The 22,414-nt window shown below is 41.0% G+C and overlaps 1 protein-coding gene across 3 annotated transcripts in view; it reads right to left on the reverse strand.

The window, feature by feature from the left end:
• Positions 1 to 343: 343 nt before the first annotated feature.
• Positions 344 to 22,414, reverse strand: part of LOC116311274 (partitioning defective 3 homolog) — a 354,699-nt gene continuing 332,628 nt past the window's right edge. For 2 of the 3 annotated variants that reach the window (XM_039617399.1, XM_039617401.1), the window contains 3 exons: positions 19,150 to 19,270; positions 9,418 to 9,545; positions 344 to 4,254 (listed from right to left, as the gene is read on the reverse strand). In XM_039617399.1, the coding sequence (XP_039473333.1) occupies positions 3,825 to 4,254; positions 9,418 to 9,545; positions 19,150 to 19,270 (679 nt within the window). In that variant the 3' untranslated portion in view covers positions 344 to 3,824. The remainder of the gene's footprint in view (positions 4,255 to 9,417; positions 9,546 to 19,149; positions 19,271 to 22,414) is intronic. The other variant, XM_039617400.1, reaches the window with a different exon arrangement.

Genomic DNA, 22,414 nt, shown 5'->3' on the forward strand with positions numbered 1-22,414 from the left:
ATAAGAGCAACTGTTTAGAAAGTTCAGCCTTTACTCAGGTGTCTGCCTTCATGTTGAAAGAGTGAGAAATGATATGGCAACCAGATGACGAGTAAAGTGAACGTTCCTAGTTCAAATGCATGTGCGTACCTCTGAAAGAGAACAGCCAATTTTACTTTCATAAGGGATAATTATCATAAGTTCAACAATGTTTCATTTTGAATTCTTGAATCGTGAATACATATCCGGTATGGCAGCAGCAAGAATAAGTTATTCATTACTTCCTTGGCTGGTGTTATCAAGGAGAGGAACAATTTGTGAATGTTAAAGCAAAGCAATCAAGGGAAATTATTGTTACAAGGACTGAAACTACCCTCAATTTATTCGCTGAAAAAATGGTTCATATTGTATGTACAGAGAACAGCAGAAACATTTCTTAATGACACACTGTCGTAAAAAGGAAAATTGCACAGTGCTTACATATTAATAATTTTTTTTTTCAGTTTTTTTCACTACCATAGTACCATGTTGTGGATAATAAAACACAATAAAGGAAGGCTGTAAAAACACAATGAAAATATAGCAATATCTTTCTCATTTATCCCAGGACTTTAAAAAAAATCTCCCGAAATAATAGCTTTATGGGAAAAAAATATCCATATGTCACAGAGATGGAGAACAAACATTAATTACACAACACAAATAATAAATGTGCATTATGGGATATCATCTAATTTGCATAGGAGAGAGGGGGAAAAAATCATTAGATATCCAGGCGTCTCTACAGTTCATGAGACATGAAACACGTTGGTTAAAACAGCTGCTGTGTCAAAGTTCCTTTACATAAACACATGCACGCCCATCCAAACACACACACACCACCAACAACAACAACAGCAACCACCACTTTCATCTACACAACCAGATCCAACAATTCCGCCCAGGCAAAAAAAAAGATGCAAACTGACAGACAGACGGAGGAGATAAATGTGGAGAATAAGAAGAAGAGACAGCAAAAGTGAGCGCTGCCTCGTCAGTAACCTCTCGTTTGTAGTGCGGACTCAGAGGAATAGTTGTGATTACTCCATTGACTGAATCATCTGCAAGGTCAGGCCTCCCATCTTCTCTCCCTCCTACTCTCCTGCACTTCTCCCACTCGGCAGCAGAGTGGTTCATATGGCTGCCAAGACATATTCAGAGACATATTGGAGCATCTATTTACTGGCAGCATTCACAGACACTTAACCACATGGCCACCTATGTACAAGCACGCTGCAAAACTTGGTAGGGAAACAAGCTTACTCATGCTCTCCTTTCCATATCCTTGCATGTGTGAGGATACTCTTTTTTTTTTTCTGCTTGTGAGGACCGTAATCTATAATCTCACCAGCGACTGTGAAACTGTAGCCTGCAGTTTTATCTTAATCCTAATTCTAGTCTAATGCCGTTATATTTTCAGCATACTCAAGTACGCCAGGGTATGCTTGTGGAGAGATCTGCTGTACGTGCTGCCAGCGCACTGCAGTGTCCTCCGAGAAAACTCTGTATGGACCAGAAAGCAGCGTTATAGGAAGAACAAGGCCTCGCTGATGGCCGCAGCTGTCCGTTTGTGTGTTCCCAAAGAAGTATAATCCCGGACTCGGCGCTTAACCCAGGGCTCAGGAAATAACAGAGGTTTAGCGGAGCAAATTCATTTGAATGATCACAAAGGGGACAAAAGAGAAAAGTGCAATTCATTCTGTGAGAACTCCAGTCAGTGTATAATATCGAATGCTTTTTTTTTTTAAGCACCTAAGCAACAAAGCTTCGGTCTGCTTTCTGTGGTAGGCTGATTTGTCTATGGCTGGAACATGGAATTAGAGAGACCTGATTTGTCAAGCTAGCTTTTAACAGACTTCTTGGTCATGCAGATGTCTCGCTGGGTTTCTTATTACATGTGCCTGACCTCAGAGTTGAGAATCAGGGAGTTCGCTTGTTAGATACATCCTTGGTGTTCAAAATAAATCCATCCAAGCGTGACTGAAGTTGACACAAAGAAACCACCAGAGGTCTACATGTGTCGTATGACAATACTGGAGATCTGCTTGTTGAGCACATTCACCATGAAACAGCATATTGTTATACCACAACAGTTACAAAAGACCGTTGTGTAATGTAGCAAAGGAGACGTTTGATCACCAGCCTGATCACATTTACACCTCAGTTTCAAGTTGAATGCATAACCTGTTTTTTTAGTGCATATAAACATATATCCAAGTCATTTTTCCTAACCTGATGTAAATCTAAACTGTAACTCAAATGTAATCTGCACTTTTCTCCTTAAGAAAAAAAAAATCGGCCTCACATAACAAATCAGGTCCTCTACTCCAGAAGAGTGAATTCTTGTTTTTAAAGAGCTGGAAATACAAGAACACAAAAACACAGTAATCCACACACATGCAGGCGTTCACGTTTTTAAAAAAGTGCCACTACTTATTGACCGAACAACGAAAAGCTCCTGAGGTGGTTTCCCATCAATGGAAATAATTATGAAAGTAAACAAAATCAGCTCCATTGTATCTGCCCCATGGATAAGCAGCACTACACCAAGGCCACCCACGGCAGAGCTGATCCAGTTTCCCATGTAACTACCCTGATGAAATATTCAGCGAGGAAGAGCTCAGACACCTAGAGGCCAGCAGGCTCCGGTTACGGCCAAATCAGTCCAGGCGAGGCCGGGGGCCAAGCGGTACGCCGGCAAGATTGCCATTTTTTATCTCCTCACCGTACGTGAGAACAAACACAAACGAAGGCGTGCATTTATTTTTAATGACGTACATTAATTAATAACCCAGACCTGACCCCATTTGTACTGCTGGATTCCCTGAGTGGGTGGAGAGTAGCAGAAATAAAGAAGATCTAAAGCAGTTTTCCTCCACTGAGAGTGCCATATATTGATGGTGACAATGTGAGAGAGGGGGGAGGACTGATAAGGCAGCCAGCAGAGGGGAAGAGAAAATTTAGGATTATCATACTGAATACAAGAGGGAGTTGGAAAGAGGATACAGACTTTGAGTAAGTCCTGTATCTGAAACCAAAAGGGACATTTCCCTGAAGTGAGGGGGATGGGTGCTCATGCCCCAAACCCAAGCTCTGACTCCACAGTTCACACAAGCTTTTTAACCTCCACACTCTCCCACTACATGTCAGCTCCTGCCAGCACTCTGTCACCCTCTCAAACACACACACACACACACACACACACACACACACACACACACACACACACACACACACACACACACACACACACACACACACACACACACACACACACACACACACACACACACACAGTTAAAGTTGCCATGAACATCAAAAATAAGCCTCATTCACACAAGCATGGTATCGACTGAGGTCCCTGGTAGCAGATGCGTGATACAAAAAGCATGTCTGGACTGAGTTTTGCCCATTAGGTTACGACTGTTTCGGTACAGCCCTGCTGAGATCCCCTCAACCAGTCCCCTGTTGTGATGGCAGTTTTTTCCGGGTGTGTTAGATGGGTCAAAACGCCAAACAATCAAATGACTTTAAAGGCACTTAAAGGATAAACATACAAGGTATGAATGATCACAATGCTGGACTACAAAACAGCTTAAAAAGGATCACGGTTCTTAATTAAAAAAAATCTTTCTTTAAATATAAACATTTTTAACAGCAGTCCTATAAAAATCTTTATATCTCATATTTTTATTTTAAAAAAACCCCCACAAATCTTGTTTTTGTTTTTGTTTTTTCCCTGTAAATGCTTGTTAGGATCAGTCCTCGTCTCCTTAAAGACATCCATATTCTTCCTTTTCATCCTCTCAGGAATAAAACAGCCTTCCCTTCACTGAACTCTGATGCCTGCTGAGCTTGGCGATTTGGGACGGTGATGGGGGCACGTCCTGTCTGTAGGGCCCCTTGGGTTTTGAGAGGGCCCGAGCTATGGCAGAGCCAGTGGCTTGAGTGCTGTCTCTGTTCTGGTCAAAGGTGACGCCGCTGGGGGTTTCCTGTGCAGGAGGCGGCCTGGCTTTGCTGGCCTCCTGCTCTCGACGCCTTTCCTCCTGCCTCAGCAACTCCTGGGTCTCGAGGAAGACACGGGCATTAATACTGGGTGTTCCCAGGTAGCCGTTACGTGACCCCTGGCCCCCGGAGTAGCGAGGATTTTCCTTGGATGGCTGAAATCCCTCTGCTGGCATGTACATCTTGTCCCACGAGTCCTGGGATGCCGCGCTGTTGTTCTTGCGAGGTTGCCTAAAAACACAGAAACAGGTAGGAGGGTCAATTGCAGTGTTTTCTCAGTCACCTTAAGCAGCAATTAAATCTAAAGCGAACAGAGGTGGATTTTATTTGATTCTGTTTTTAAAAAAAGCCCCCTGGGTCAGCAGTATTCAAGGGGAATTCAAAAGGAACTGCACTTCAGCGGAGAACGGGATCATTTTCACATTTGTGTGAGAGTTAAAAGCAGGACGTGGCATTCACTTAAAATACTGAAAGCAACATGAATGGTGCAGAGGGGTCTGTTTTAGGCTCCTGCGTGATTAGACTGAATCCAGTAACATAAAAGAAAAAAGAAACGAGACATGAAAGAGGCAGGAAATAAATATCGGAAGCCTGAAACGCGTGCAGGACCATTAGTTCCACATTGTAAACAAACATAAATGTTAAAACCTCGCTGAGAAAATGCCGGCTTTCATCCATTTAACTTGGTATTGGGGATGCAGATGGGTGCACTTACAGACCAGACAGAATAATGGTAGGCCTCAGAGAGTTATCTGGCTTCTACTCATCTTCGACTTGCCTGTCAGCCCATGCACTGACAGGCCGGCCAAAGATTTATGGACGGTATCTTTTGTTAGAAACACAAAATTTAAACAAAAGAGCTATCATCCATACATGCTTCCCATCACACGTGCTCCACTTTCACCTGGACAGCTGTCATTGAAATCTGCAGGGTCTTTGGCTAAAGTGTTAAATCTTCTCCTCCATTATTAGAATCCATTAGAGCAGACATGGGATGGAATATCTGTGACAGTGTCTTTTGCATCAGGGGTGCTAAGAGAGATCCCATTCACACCTCACTGACCCGTTGTGTGCTTAAAAGGCTTTTGAGTACACGGCACAATACTGCAGAGGAGGCAGGGGCCCGGTATGCTTTTAGGCCAGAACACCTGCATTCCAGGGAGGCTGTGAAGAACAGGCAGAAGACACAACTGTTTTTGGTTTTTTTAAGAAGTCTTACAATTGAGGGAAGTGGGACTAATTCCTCAATTTGTACAAACTGGAAAAAAACCCAACAACCATGATTTTAATTGCACATTAAATTAGATGAAACTGATGAATTTTACTCCATTCAAAAATATACCCATTTAAAGTTTTTGATGGAAGTGGTGATGCATGTCCAGCCAAGTCCCAAATTTAGTAAGAAAGCACTTGTTGAATAAAAGTATGGTAACTATATAGTAAGATATATAGGCAGTGGAATATGTATGGTGGCCCTGAGTGTTCAAACACCAGCAAATAGAAAAATGCTAGAAAAGAAAAGTTTACCTCTGAGCTCGAGGTCAAGGTCACCAAGATTCAAAATTGTCAGAAAGGTTTAATCGATGCACCTATGGTATCAATTTGAAAGTCCTAGGTGACTTCCTTCTTGGGTTGTTGCATTCACCAGCTTGGGTGCCCTGCATGCCCGACTGAAGGAGTGACAGCAATAAAAAACTAAAAAGGAAGTCAAATAAAATACAAAGGAAATAGGAAAACTTCAGCAAAAACTCCCCCAAAAACCAAACCAAAACACACACACACAGAAAACACAACTAACGTGTTTTTGGTGAGATATTAACGTCACAGAACAGCAACAGAAATGACAAGCTAACAGTACATGGCTAACAGTAAACGTATTACATGAATCATGGGATATTTTTCTCCTTCATAGCACTGATGAATCCTTTTAAGCATGTCTCGGTGCAATCCTTCACATGTTTTTGTCACTTGTGCAGCTGTTCCGTCACATTAATGTCTCACCAGAAACACTTCTGTTGTGTTTGTGAGAGTTGGGTTTTTTTCTACTTCTGTTCTATTTTATTCAATTTCCTTTGTGGGTTTTTTGACCTTCTGTTATGTTTTTTTCTATTTCTTCTTTCTTTTATTGAAATACCATTCTGTTTCATTCAACTTTCATGATGTTATTATGTTTCTATTTCCATTCTGTTTTATTCATCTTCTATTGTGTGCTTTTGCAGCATTTTTCCAATTTTCTGATGTTTTCTTGCACTGCATTTGATCTCTCAGAGCCACCATAGAAATACGTAATAAACATTTTAAAAATAAGTGTTGAAGTGGGGATTTCAATAAGGGAATTTCACTGCAAGTATAAACACTATACAGATTGTTTCTATACCAGGGCTGCCACCATGTGCACACAGATTTAAAGGAAACGCTGAAAAACACACAGCCTCTTTCTTGATAACTTTCCATTGCTAGAAAAATTTTCTTTTTATCATCATCATCATCACAGTGAAACTGTAATGAGAATCCCACAATTTCAGCATTTCTAATGAAAGCCCTTGAGTAAAGAGAGGGGAAGGGCTAAAGCACACGGCCCTGTAACGTGGGGTATGTGCACTCTTGTGAGCTTGTGAGTTTTATCGCTGTGTGGAAAATTGTGTATGCATTTATGTTACTAACGTGTGCAACACAAACACATCCTCTTGTTCCGCCATTTGGTTGCTTGTGTGCACAAGTACGAGAGTAATTGGTAGAGGGGCAGATGTAGGGACAGACTGCAGAGAGCCTCACCACATGCTCCATACATGGGCCTCGCTGTCTGGGCGAGCCGCCACGCACTTACACCCCAACGTGGCTCACAGAGCAGCCAGCACCACTCATGAGGGAGTCGCTTGTTTAGAAGCGCAGGAACGCCTGTTGCACGAGGAAGCAACCTGCGTTTCCAGAATGACCTTTTAGGTTTTAAAAGTTTTAGGGGGAAGTCGGAGGTGGAGAGATGAGAGCAAAGAGATTGCGTTGCTCCACAGGAATGTAATAGTGATTGATGCGTCAAGGGATCTACTTCTCTTATCACCTCTACTCCTGTGCCAGAATATGTCACAAAGTAGATTAGTTACATGTACAGCGGGAGGGGATGGGAAAATACATCATGCCAAAGAGTGGGGTAAATTTAGAATGACAGAAAATAACAAACAAACCCAGGAAGTTGGCTCGCAGGAACATTTGTGGCCGCTGTGTGTTTCTTTAAAACAGCTGGGAAGAATCAGAGTTTATGAGAAGTAGGAGAAAGCTTCCACACACACACGCACGCACGCACACATGCACCCAAAAGCATCTAATGTGTAATGCAACAATCGTTTTCTATATTGTATAAATAAATTGTCTACAAACCTGGAATAATGTTTTCTTTCTAACTTGGAACAATATTCTTTTGGCTGGGAATGCGATAGTTGCACGGCTAGATGAAAGAGCTACTGGCAGTTCACTCAGCCCGCAGTTAAGAACCTTATCTCGACATTCACTGCATTCATGCGTGTGCTTGTGTGTGTGTGTGTGTGTACATCTTTTTCGGGCTAATCAGTGGTCTCTCCTTCCTACTAAAACACTCGTTCCTCTCCCAGTCACTCTCGACCTCCGCTGCCTGTCACTGCTAATCCTGCTCCAACAACAAGCCTTCATTAGTGTTCTTCCAATCCTCACATCCCAGACAGTGAGCTAAGCCCGGCCGTCATCAGATAACCAGCTACCATGGTTTCCTCTGGAAGCTTTTGGGGTGTTTTTTTGGTGAAGGAATGTTCCCTTTTCTGCTGAATGGCTGACTGCTCAGACTTCCTGCTTTGGAAGAGGAAAAGATGAAGAAGTTCCAATAAGAGAGGTGGCTGACATTAGAAGGCTTTGTGATTATTAATCTGGGGATGTAAGACTAGCTCTTTAATGAGAAGCCATGCCGACACACCAAGCCCCGAAAAGCCTCAGCCAGGGTCAAGCATCAAGCCTGAGCTCATGTGGCTCTTAGCCCGAAGCCACTATGCGATTATGAAAGGAATGCATATCAAAGGCCATCCTCGCCTGGCTGCTTGGCCGGAGACATGAACTTTCCCAAGAGAAGCAACTCACTGGGAGAGAAGGTCCCAGCTCAACTGTCACACCACATGAGATGCAAGCAGATAACACATATGAGGGCAATGCATAGATCAGTCTGCCTTATACAGACCAAATTGATTATGTGTCCATGTGGACCGCAAATCCATATCCACAGACACGAACACGTTTTCATCGACCCAATGTGTTTTGAGGGAACATAACACAAAAGGGGATGGATATGAAGAAGTGATTGGTGCTTGTGCGCTATAGCACAGACGAGAACTGTGGCAAAGAAAATGAAAAGACCACACACACACACACACACACACACACACACACACACACACACACACACACACACACACACACACACACACACATATTAAGAGCTCCGTCTTTGCTTAAATTGGCAAGCTGCAAAAGTGAAATAAATCTTGACTTCGCTCTTAGCATTTTTGAACATATAATACATTTCACAATGCAAAAAAAACCTCACAATGGATTGTTTTCAGTGAGGAAATATTCAACAATAATGTGTCAGTCAGTCAAATGACAGAATTATTGCCTTGGGGAGCTTTTCTTCCAGGATATTAAGCTTCATATGCGACTTTCTTTCCCCTAGCAGCAGTGGTTAACTTTGTAATTTGCACCTACTGCCATGAGATTAAAAACTTCAGTAAAGACATTTAACGGAGTGCTGGCAGAAATGGCAAATATTGATACTAAACCACCCCATCCCACAAAAAAGGCTCAAGATGTAAGATATGGTAAGCTTTATTGGCATCTCTTTGACAAATATGTAAAAAAGAATCGAAACAAGAAGATGAAGAAGATGAAGAGCAGTGCTTGTAGCTTCTAATGGCAAGCTGTGCGAGGCAAGAGATTGCAGAGGGAAAAAAAAAAACCTTTAAAAAAATAACGTGAGATTGGAGCTGTTATTGGGGAGGGGGGCTCGGGACAAAATCACCGCTTTCTTGGGGTCAGCGTTGACTTAATGAAGTTGAATATCAGTCAAATAATTCTAAGCGATCACATTAAATGATTTCATTCAAAGAGTTTGCTAAGAATCGTTTAAATGTCTGGAGATTAGTTGAAAGTGGCTTTGTGGAGATTGACTTTGAGGGAAGCCAAAGAGATAAGTGAGGGAGGGGGGAGGTGGGGGGAAGGCAAAAATGTGAGGAAAAGAAATTGATGGAAATCAAAAAAAGTCAAATGAAGGGGTTGAGAAAGGGCAGGGAGGACGTGATAAGTCAAAGGGGTGGACGCAGCCGCATGGATGCATGGACAGTTTGAAGAAAGAAAGAAGAGGAAGGAAGGATGTCTCACCGTGGCAGGGAATTGTACTGTCTCTGTGCTTGTGGGAAATCATCTCTGTCCTCTTGCTGCTGTTTCTGGACCTGAGTCTCAACCGTTACAGAATGCCGTCCACTTGATGTCTCCGTCCCGTTGCTGGCCTGTTAAACCCACAAAATACAGTCAGGACAGACACAGTGAATACACAGTAACAAAGAGAGGACCAAAGGCAAGCATTTATGCCTTTCAGTGCATGTTGTACTAACCCCATGTTGCTCTCCGATGCATCCATCGGACTATAGTATGCATATAGTGTGTGGATGTTAGTTAGGAAGCACTCAGAAACAGTAGAAAAAAAGTGCTTGTGTGTACAAGTTGTGTAAAGCACTTTGAGTGTTCAACATAGAGTAGAAAAGCGCCTTATAAGAACCAGTCCATATATGAGGAAAGAAAATCATTTTTTTGATAAAAGATGAATTGTTCACACAAATTGTTCACACGAGTTGTTATTCGTGGGAAAGTGGCACATCCTGGTTGTTTGCAGCTTCAGCGATTCTTGGCTAGTGATTTATTTTATATTGTAGTCTTAAAAGTTAGTAGAGCCCTAATCGTGTTTAGCTAGTCCATTTAACCCTAGGTACCTTTTAAATGGCTTGTTTAAGGCATCTGTGTTGCCTGGTACACGGATAATAAAGTACTAAATGAACCATAGTCCATATCAACCAAAAATTAGGAAAAGAAAACTGCTTTTAAAGAATGCTGTGATTAAAAAAAACAAAACAAAGAATCCTGTTCTCTTAACTTTTCAAACATAGTGCACTGGCCACATGGTTGATATGACTTTTCTCTTTAGTATGTATTAAACATTTTGCAATGGAGCTTATTTGCGTCAGCTGTAGGTCTTGATAGCCACAGTTGGGATCAGTTTAGCCCACCACTAGTGTGCTGAAGAGATAAATTATAGACGAGCATTTCCAGCTACGGCTTCATTCCACTCATATACATATGGCAACACACTGCTAACCTGTACCAGTGTGCATGTGTGTTTGCCGTCTGATCATCTGTGAGGTTGACATGGAGATATCATCTCCCTCAGCACCAGCATGCTGCTAACGAGCTGGCTTATGAAAGAACGAGACAAGCCAATTAAACAGAAGCAAGCTGAAGAGGTGTTGCAGGTGTGGCTTGACCACTTGTCAACATTCATAAGGCTCAGGCTTTAATATGAAAGGCAGGTAGTGGTGGATGGCTTGTGTGAATAAATTATCCACTTAATAACTCACAATTTACCCAAATTTGATCGCCATCTGAATTCTAAACCTGAGCAGCTTCTTCACAGTCTTTGGATTTGTATTCGTGGAGCTGGCAGAACGTAGGTAAACTCACAGTTTATTGCACTTTGTCCTCTGATTTGCAGTCAACACAGGATGTCAAATACTGCCATTCAATCAGATGGTGGTGTTGCAGAGGTACATACAGTACAAGGTGTCTTTTGGTGTCCGTGCTTTTTGACACACCAGCTACAGTAATGTGCATTTAATGTGAAATCTGCATTTAATGGTTGAAAGGGTGTCTGTGGATGCAGACAGCCAGATGTGGTTGTAGTGACATTTGTCAGCCAGAACACTGCGGTAAGGCTCCCGTTTGGGATTTTTCATTATTAAAACTATTCACTGATTAATTTTGTTTGCACTTGCGTTTTACGGACTTTTCGCTGTGTGGTTAGGCTGAAGAAAAGATTGTGGGCTTGAGCTTAAATTTCCCCAAATTACAACATTAACTCCGTTTGCCAAAGAGTGGCACCTTCCCATTGTTATCTCCATCAAGGGGGTTATGTTTTTGGTAGCGTTTGCGTGCATGCTTGCCATTCTGCCTCAAAAAGTCTCAAATGAATCCTGATCAAACTTGGTCAGGGTGTAGAGTGGAGTCATGTTAACAATCCATTAAAATTTGGCTTACATCAACCAAGGTCTTCCAGGTGAACTGAAGGATTTATTGATCAAAAGATCACCAAAACCTTGAAACTATCAAACATGTGGTGCATAATATCAACATATATTAAGTACTGTATAAAGGTTTAAAATATTATATCACATATGACCTTTGACCTCTATTTCATGTTCGAGGTATCTGAAGGTCAAAGTGTTAATAGTACTATAATAAGCTCTTCTTACTGCCTTTATTTGTATTGACAGCATGTAGACATATAGAGAATGATATATGGGTATTATAAATATGTACATTACAGTAACATGCAAGTGTCTAAACATGCTAAATCTGGGGCATTAAGGTGCCCTTTGGGGCAGTATCAATACACACTGTAAGCGTATCTCCGTGAAGCCAAACGCTTCTGATAATATAGCAATATCTGACTGACAAGAACAATTCTGGAATTAATCAATGGGGTAAAGGTGTGCTGGTGGAATGAAAAGCTGTCGGCAAAAATGTCTTCTTGGAAACGTCTTCTGTTCCTGAAATGACTGCTTTTCTCCTCACTTGGACAGCTGCAATAACAGCGCAATTACATTTCACTCAGCGTCAACAGCAAGTCTTTTTCTCAAGCCCTCCAAGTCTTAAAAACATAATAGTATTCCACGTGGGCGAAGTGAATTGGACTCATATGTTTCAGGTTTCGTTGCAACAACATGTTTCCCGGGCTCAGAAACTGTAGAGTACATAAACCAATATCAGATGAACTGAGAGGTGGAAAAGAAAAATAATTTTACTGGAGTCGAATGTGGTAGTGAGAAAATAATTAGTCACGCACTCTGAAAGTTATTAATGTGATTTGAAAGGAAGTGAGGAGGAATCCTGCGGTGCTACACTCTTCAGTCTCAAACCGAAGGGTTGACGTGGATGACGCCATGCCAAGAGAAATGCATGAGAAATAGCCAGGAGAGAAAATCAGTCAGCCTAATGCCATTATCCAGGGAAGGAGAATCAGATTATTTCATGTTAGACCTGGAATATAATGCCATATAAAACATGACATTTGTTGAAATCAAATCAAAGAGACGTCCGTGTTTGTTTTTATCCAATAATGTGAAAAACGATGTCAATACGGCACATTTTTATCTCTCCCCTGCTTCCTTGGTGGTGTCACAGACAAAGCAGGAGGAAACAAAAATTCTCCACCTGTTAAAACATGAGAGCCGGCGGGATGTAATTATGAAAATTATTTGCAGCTATCAAAAAAAAAAAAAAAAAAAACTAGGACGAGGAAAGCAGCTGGGTGGGAGTCGAGCAAGACGGCCGAGGTGTAATATTTCTTGGTTCAGAGCTGGTCACAAACCTTTGAGATATCAAAGCAGGTTGTGATGATGGGTCAGCACTAACATATTGCTTTACCGCCCACACTTCTCTTGATAGTATGCTTGGAGGCCACCACATAGGGAACCGTTTTAAGAGAACAGTCGAGCTGTACACAAACAGACATGTGGAAGACATTAAGGTTGCTAATGGGCAAATACAACAAAAAGAAAGTGAGAGAATGGTAGTGAAACACCACATCCTGACAAAAGCCCAGTTGGATAATGAGTCTCTCTTAAAGTCACTGCACCGACCCAATTCCGCCAATTTATTATAAGCAAGCTCAGTCCATTTGCGGTTGCCTGGATGTGTAGCTCCGGGCGGCGTATCCATCTGGATCAAGCAGTGTGGTCTGCCATTTCCCGGCCTCTGGTCCAAGGAACCACAGTGAAAAGGAGGTTGGTGTGGCTATCGCTATATCATTTAGGGACTTTGTAGCATGCACATAAGGCAGCACAAAAGTCATTTTTTGGTGTAAAGATGTCTGTATCTTTAAGTGAAACCGACCAATCACGTTGTTTTGCAATGTGGGGAAAAAAGAAAAACATGCCTTTGTTTATATCAAACTCTTTTGCAACCAGCGGTAGCTTTTAAGTGTTTTCTTTATTAATTCATGCAATATAATAAAAAATATTGTCAATTTCGGTTTGCTGTTAGCTAAATTTACGCTACTAATGTATTAGTATTAGCTAGCTTCTTGGCTAATGCTAACTGAATGGTCTTTGGTCAGTGCAATGTTGATCCTAGACCTATATTATTGTGAGATGGGAGCAACACCAGCATGAGAATATCACGCATCAATCCATTTCACATTAACAACCAAGCCACATAACTTTATGGTTGCTATGATTCCTACTGCTTATGGTATTTGCTTTAACCATGTTGCCACTAAACCTTGCTTCACTACTTGCACAACATTACACAGCACTAATCCCTACAAAGTCATGCAGTAGCATGACTAAGAAGCCCTAAACGGCAACAATCAATCAATGTCACAGAGATCGGGTTGAAAGAAACACATCTCAGCACGGGTATGCAATGCTGGTTTTACACTTTTCCTTATTTTTTCACAGCATGATATGGCCTTCCTGTAACATGTGTTAACTCCTTGCTGGGTGTGAGATTGTTCTGGGTTATCTTAAGTTCTATATATGGGGGTTGTGTAGGGCCAGAGAGATACCAAGGGCGTTAGTGTGCCGAGTCTCGGACACACAAACACGACTGCCAGGTCTCGGGTGAAACGTTAAACCGCAAACCTTTTCTGGGTTACTCATCTACTAATCGGAAGGCTGGTGGTTCAATCCCTGGCTGTTTAGCTCCAAGGAAGTCAAGTGAGTGGTTAAACAGGGCTTACTCTTCAAGTAATCACATAGTAATAGAGTTAACTGTGCGCCACACAACACTAATCAACATGAAAGTACAATATTTAAGGAAACTAGTGTTTGCATAAGCAGAGCTAATATGTGCACACGCATGAACCCTGGTAGCAGAATTAGAATTAATAATAAAATCAAAAGAATTCACATAAATGTGGGCTTTAAAAGTTGCTGTTGATGTGTGGGATCCAAGTTACCAGCGTGGTGCTCATACTCCTCCTGTGTGGTCATGCTTACTGGTGCTCTAGCCTAACAGCACAAATTGTTTTTATTGAGAAAGAGTGTGTGTGTGAGGCTGGGAGGGGGTGGGCTCTAGGAAAAACATTGCTTAACAGTTCTTTATGATGAACATCTGGAAATTCCCTCTTATAGACAAGCAGGGCAGGCAGGAGAAAAAACATACCAGCTCTAATTGCGTATGCTGGCTAAGTGGATTGACTGATAGACGAGGCTTTTTGTATCTTGATCATTATTCCATTATGTTGGAGCTTAGGTTCAGTGATGGACCTGATCATTACAGCTGTTAGCAGCAGGCAGAACTGAGTGAAAAGCTGAGGTTAAACCCATGGAGACCAGGCCCCACACCTAATACTGATGCATGTACCCTTATCTTACCCGAACCCTATTATGATCATTTTACGCATTTTTCTAAAGTTCCAAAAGCAAAACATTTACAAAGAGAATGCATAACAGTGGCTTTAGTTTTAGCAGAGAATATTTTGTGTTTTGTAGTGTAGATTACTGTCATACTGTGAATGGATTACAGTTCAAATGTAGTCATGCAGAATACATCTGCTAATGAAGATCAGGCTATAAAATTGAGAGCAGCTACTTAACAGGCCTTAACGTGAGAATGTTTCATAAACAGCTTTTTCCAAATTAAAAATGAATGTTAAAGCTAAACCATTAAGCCAACATGGAAGAGCAGGGTCTTAAGTCCTCATGGCTCTGTTTATCCATCACATGTGGTGAAACTCTATTTGCTGATGAAGATCATGTGTTGTGACCCAGAAAAGCCACTAAATGGACCCTAAAATAACCTAAAATCCTTATATCTGGATAAATGATTGGACAAATCTGAACTGCTGCTGTTGTTGAGTAACGCTTTGAGATGCTAGCAGTTTCTGTTCGTGTACAGTATATTTGCGTGGAGGCTATCACAAAGGAGCCTCGCATGCTCAGGGGAAACGGGCATCAAAGTGCAGCTCTGCAGACTTTGATGTGGTAGGCATTTAACTGCCTGCCGGAGCATCTTGCTTTTCATGGTTACATTCCCTGAATGATTTGATTTATAAAAGTAGAGGTCAGAAAGGTTTCACTTTCATCATTGTGAACAATCTTCAGCAATGAAACTGAGTGAAACATGCTGTTAAAAAAGGACATATCAGTTTCAGTGCAGAAAAAAATAGCTCCGATAGCTTTGAACAGAACTCAGCTATGACTTTACATTTTTCAGTGTGGGTCAAAACACTGAAAATAAATAAATAAATGTTTTTGTCATCACTGCCTCCACCCACAGTTTTTAAACCCACACCAGAAGTTCACTTTCTGAAAGTTGTGATGAATCGAGGAGGCTCGCACTGAGCAGTATTTGCTTTTAAGGGAATAGCATTTTATTTTGTATGTAACATTACGTAGGAGCAGGTAGTGGATAATAGCTACTGATTTGTAAATAACAGGACATGAATAACCTCACCTTATTATATAATATCACACTACAGTATGTTTTTAACTAGCAAGGCAGCTCATTCACTTCTATTCACAATACTTTATTAAAAAACCTTTAACACATTTTGAAGTCAGCTTCAAAGAAAGGCAGATGTGAAATTTAAAAGTGAGGTCAGAGGTTAAGTGTGGCATGATATTTAGATTCCCCATACAACAGTATCATTCCCTAATTTTTTTCAATATAAACAAAGGCAATTTTAGATTTTACAAAAGTTTGACCTTATTTGACCTTGCAGAAGAGGTCAGAGGTCCAAAGTAACGTTATATCTAGAATTCCCATTTATCATTCCCTATATGCCTATGCCAATAGCAGTAAAAATCAGACTCATAAATTCCTCTATATAGCATTTATTTTCAATCTGACCTTCAGACCATATCTATCTATTGACCTTGAAGTCAAATGTGTCACTTATTTCAATTTCATTTATACAGCGCCAAATCACAACAAGGCCATTTATATTGTAAGGCAGACCCTACAAATGTGTCACATTTTAATTCTTTATATACTAACAATAAACAGCACACTTGTAAGAAACATAGTTTTCTAAGTTATAAGGCTTTTTGTCTATTGTTGACCTGTAAGTCATTAAGTTGACCTTGAAGACCTTGGGGGTTGTAAGGAAATTTTTAACGGACTGTTAACCCTATAATGCCCTTTGTATCATATTTGATACATAAGTATCAAAATGTTATGGACAAACTCTTTTTTTGTCTAAAATTAACATTGTTGTTAACAAAAAGTTGCCAAAAATGTCCAATGTATCAAATGCGATACAAAAATATATAATAAATATATAATAAAAAGATATCATACACAACATGATATAGCAAAAAAAAAAAAGTGGATTTTGTTATAAGGGTTAATAAACATCTCAGTTCCCCCCAAAAATCTGAATTTTCCAGCTATTTTTTGATGGATTTGGTCTTACAGGGTTAACATAATGGACCTCTACACGCTGACCAATTTTATCCAAATTCATCCAAATTTTTTGAGGTATTGTGTTTACAGAAAGAAAGAATGACATGGACACACACTATGCCAAAACCTAACCTCTTCGCAGAGGTAAATATACAGTAAAGATGCTAACTATCCACTCCTGTCAGCACAGTCAATATCAATATGTCACTTCACATTTTTGTACTTGTCTCATCTTTCTGTAATATCTTTGGTTTTCAAAGCAAAATCCTTACCCTGTTCAATTTAAATAGAGCCATATCAATTCTGCTTCTAGACGACGCTAAGACGGGATTTCCCTCGAGTTCTGCTAATCAGTGTCAGCGCATAACACGGGTGCACGTCTGCCTTTCTTAATAAGCTCTGCCATTGTGAATTCTTGTTCACATGACTAAAATAACATGAAAGAGGACTAATAAAACAGACTTCAATACTCAAGGGCTGGCCCTATATCTTATTACCAGTGGAGCAGCAGTGGTGTGCCCAACAGTGTCGACGATCAGACGCAATTAAGAGCTCAGCGGCTCAGAGAGAAAGACTGAGACCTCTCGGTAGTGAGCAAACAGTTCACATCTCATGGCGGATGGGAAAAGAGAGATTAAGAAAACAGAGATACATGTCCACTCTGTGTTTTTTTTCCCTAAACATCAGTTTGACAAATACCGAAGAAAATCCAGAGCAAATGCAGCCTGCCTTCATCTGTGTAGGAACACGGTGGGAAGCATGCTGCTGTGTTTTACCCAAACTCAATTGGACAGCGGAAATAACAGCAGAAGATGCCGGCCACTCCAAACCAATTTAACTGACAAACCGACACTGATAATTCTCCAGAGAATTGCATGCAAAATGTTTTAACTTTCAAGGTCTGACTTTTTGGCCCATCATTTTCTAAATAGCTCTGCTAGGAGCAACAATTAGCCGCATTCTTTCCTCCAAGGTCAAAAAGTTACAGAGTAAAAAAAGAAACCAAAAAACTGAAGTCACTGTAAGTTATTATTGATAAATAACATAGAGGTATTTGACATCCCACATGTCCTGCGACTTGGTTATCTGTGTGTGGGACAACAGTTTAGATTATCGGTGACCTGACAGGGTGTTTGGAAAAAGGATATGATTCCTTACTTAAAGTTCCTGAACTTTCAATGCACAGCAGGGATGGATATGAGATCAAGTGTGAATGAATTAACAAAGGAATTAACTTGATTACATTTTTCCAATTATGAAGAATAAATCCCATTGTTGTTACAGATCAATCGTTGGAGAGTAGAACGGCTTAAAGCAACTATTTTCGAATTTTAATTTAAATTTTGTTTTAATTTAAAAATCCCTTTAATCAAGTCTAATGAAAATTAGAATGAACAGTGCGGGTAGCTGTCCTTAGTTTCTCTCCCCTAACATTGCCCTCCTTCCATAAGTGTGTCATATTTCCAAGAGTGAAAAGGCACATGCGGTGACTGCTGATAAGCAATCATGTCTAGGTCAAAGGTTGGATCCAGAAATTAAGAATTAGTCCAGGAAATGTAGCTTTAGGTAATAGAGAAAACTAATGTTTTTGCAGTTTGGCAGTTTCGCTGTCTAAAAGGTTGATGGCATCACACGACAGCACCAGTGACAGTTTCATGCTGTGTTATAACAAACTAATATTGTTGTTTTTGCTCTTTGCTTCATGCCACATCATTTGGAATTAATAAAAATTACTTTAATATTTTTAATCTATTTTAATTAAATGACCATCTTCTCCTTAACATGTGGGCCAATCACTACACATTCAGCAATTATTAACATCTATGTGTCTTTAAAAAAAATAAAAAATTATAAAACCCACTTTTTTGGATTTTCCTATATAATAATATGTTCATTTCATCATCCCCACGTGAACTCGATGTTACATTCTCCAGCTGCATTTGTTTCAATGCACGTTGCCTCAGTAACGATATTTTGCTCAACTCCCCACTAAATACAGAATAAGTTTGTTGTTTGTAAAAACGACTGAAAAACAAAGATTTATTAGTGAGTGGCAGAAACACTCATATTACTACACAGCGTTCATGACCTCATTTTTGCTTTCCACGTGTTTATAAACCACTGTTGGATTTAATCATTAGAAATTCATTTTAAACTCTGGCTCCTGGTTTCTTTTGTCCTGCCTCCCTCCTCTCACGCCCAATCAGTCACTGCAGATGGCCGCCCCTCCCTGAACCTGGTTCTGTCGCAGGTTTCTTCCTGTTAAAAGGGAGTTTACCTTACATATAAAGCGCCTTAATTTGGTGCTATATAAATACATTCAAGTTAACTGAATAGAAGTGTTAGTAAGCAATAAAAAAATATGTGTAGGCCTAAGAATCCATTCAGCTAGTAACCCTGGATTGATCCCGAAGAATTCTACTCGATACTCACCCAGGACTGGTTGAAGCTGTAGGTGTGCTGATGGTCCTCTACGTCGTCCTCCTGCTTGGCCTGCTGGAACTCATTCCTCAGTCTCTGTATCCGGTCATGGTTACTAGGCGCCATCTGACTGCTAGGAAAGGAAAAAAGAAAGGAAATGAGATATTTAGACTCATTAACGCTTTGGTACGCGTTGGTTTTGCTAGCATGCTGTTACAGGTAATTCTGCGTTTCAGCAATTTACTTGACCACATAAATGGTGCCAAGGATTTTTAAATCCGACAGTTACAATTTCTGTTCCAACACACACATGTTTTTACTCCCACCCTTTTATCGCCTGTGAACATCACTATAACTGAAAGTGTCCCTCGTGCACCATTGTCAGTGATGCATGTCTCTTTCAGACTGCAGAAGAATGTTGGCCTTTTATGGTACGCAGTCATTAAACACTGTGGAAAACCCTCATTTACATCTCCTTCATTAAAGGCCTTTGAGGAGCCTGTCAATAGGAATCAATAGCTTTCCTTCAGCTTAATCAGGCTCTCCTTTTATCACCAGCTACAGAGGCAGCACATGACAAAATGCATAATTATGATGAGACAACCGGCTTGATAATAGGCCTGCATTTATGCATACCGCGGGGATGAAAGTGACCAAAGGTTAGGAATTTGAGCTGGGAGGGGATGCGAGAGGAGTGGGATGGATGGGGCGAGGAAAGGAGAGGGAGATAAAGGAAGGAGGACGATCGTGGGGATGGCTCCGTGTGGGAAAAAAGGGAAAGGTTAATCAAGAGCATGTGAGAAAAGGAAAAGAAACAAAGTCAACCCCAGACGAAATTTCCAGTGAAACTGAAAGCAGGGAAGCACGGCGCATGAAATAAAGAGCAGAGGGAGACAAAAAGCCAAAGACCAAAAAAAAAAAAAAAAAGGACCCTTGATATTAAGACCTGTCAGCCTGTCAGTGTGTCCTCCTGAGCAGCACTTACAGGTAGCACAGCAGCAGTGGAAGTGATTGCTTATTTGGACCCAGAGGATTCTGAGCACAATTATGGTGATAATTGCAGATTAGAATGAGCACATCCTTCTGATGATAATGGGCACTAGGACATGCTGCCAATCAAGCTTCATTAAAAGCACAATAAATAGCGGCTCATAAAGGATGCACGGCTCTCGGAGCGTGCCCCCTTAGTAGCACTTGGCGAGACACAGTTATCGTGTTATTTGTACTTCCCGATCAAAATCAATTGTATTAGTTATACTTCATTTGATTCCTATAGCTTTATATGTGTGGGAGCACAGGGAGCGTGCATTAGGAGTTTTTATGTGGATGTGGGCAATTAAGTGGCTCACTGGGGTGTGAGGTAGCTTATGCTTTTAGGGTGTGGAGTAATGGTGAAGTCCCTTTATTACTGTTCATTACAAAATCAATGTTCCCTCTCTATTTACTTGAGGTTGCTTAAATAGCAAATGCAATTTTAAATAAATTAAATTACTTAATTCTAGTCAATAGAACCGCACATGTGCACTTCTCTAAATGTTCTTCCTGTTATCATACAAGTTTTCATTACTTTAACTACAGAAGCATTGAGGCTTCAACATCAGTAGTGTGCTTCCATGTGATTACCAGTGCAATCGTTTGACTACATTTGCAGAGATTTTGTTGAAGATATTTTGAGCAAAAGTGTAATTTAAAAAAAACAAAACAGATCTGCAACTGTAGGTTTATGCTCTTCATCATCCCTGCTTGTTGAGAAAAAAAAGGTTTCACAACACTGTAATGCGTGGGAAAAGACTAAACATGGATCTGTGAACTCCAAATGAGCTTAATCGCCGCTCAAAGAGAAAAGTGAGCTAACTCCAAATAAAAGGCTCATATTTTTTTTTCTGTGTGACCTTCCACGGAGGGTCAGTGCTACCATGAGGATCTTGAACATGCACCACTGGGTGAGAGGAACCAGCTGGTGATCCAGAAAGCACAGGTTATAAACAAGACAACTTAAGGCCATGTACACTCACTGCATAAAAAGCCCCTCTGCCCTTCTCTCACTCACCAAAGTATCAATGTGACAGTGAAGATCTGCTCCACTGTGTGGTAGACGATGGTGTGGGGTGTGGAGTAGGAAAACATGAGCGAAGACAAGGTCTCCGGCAATTTAAAGAACTAGCAGTTCTTTAATACATTTTTTCAAAGCACTACAACAAATGGAAATTGCATCGAGTGTGGGCCAGGAATGACGGCTGGATTTAACAAGGGGTGAATTTGTCGTAGGTGTTCGAAGGAGGCCTTTGTGATATCTAGATTAGATCTGGAGGGCCTTATCTTTTTTTGTCTTTCACCCACCGGTTACGGTGGGTACCATGATGGGATTCTTGGGAGTACTCTCAGGGTCTGTAAATATATTCATATGTTAATAAACAGAATTTGGGATTGGGGAAGAGCACGAATCAAGCCCAAACAGCCAGCCGAAACTGCCCCCTGTCAGTGTAACAGCCAGCAGCAGGCCTGTCTGCATGCATAAAGAAGATGGATTCAGTTGCCTTTGCTAAGAGCCCCACATCGCTCGGGCACCTCGGTGGGTAATTAGTCAGCATGATTGTTGCCGCTGCATCAGGTCACCACTTATAAATGCACCTCCGAATACATCAATGTCTGTAATTGGCCTGTAGAACACGTGCCATAAGGAAAGACCGGGCCAACGGAATATGGTACGAATGAGCACTGCTCATCAGTTTGCTGTAAGCAGTGTGTTTGTGCATAAAAGGGAAAAGGTCACAGGTGGTATGAGTGTCCTCAGGGGTGCAGGCGAGCTGTCTGCATCACCGTCGCGCGGGATTGCAGCTAAAATATGCGTCAGTAGGAAACGGGATAGTGTGTGTAAAGTTATTAAAAAACATGGGGGGAGATAAAGTGTCCATATGCCACAGCATTTTCACAGGCAGCATCTTTATTCTGTCCGGTATAATGAGATTTGCTCCAAATTCATCTGTGACTTTGCGTGCTGAAATGTCAGCACTTGGCCTCCTGGGTTGGCCGTGTCTCTCCCAGATGCATGCAAACATCACCGCGCGACACAGACGGCAACACAAAGATGGAGGAAGAGACAAAAGAGCCAACACGTCTTTCTTTTCCCTCTCTCGACTATTATGGATGCCTGTATTCAATAAAGACACACCGATGCTGAATTTACTGACTTTTTTCTGAGCACTTATCGAGAGTAGTGAACCTGCAAATTCCTGGCCTGCAAAGTCAGGTCACAACAACAATTCAGAAAGAACTC

The sequence above is a fragment of the Oreochromis aureus genome, linkage group 9 (assembly GCF_013358895.1).
Source record: "Oreochromis aureus strain Israel breed Guangdong linkage group 9, ZZ_aureus, whole genome shotgun sequence".
In the NCBI taxonomy this organism is placed as follows: domain Eukaryota; kingdom Metazoa; phylum Chordata; class Actinopteri; order Cichliformes; family Cichlidae; genus Oreochromis; species Oreochromis aureus.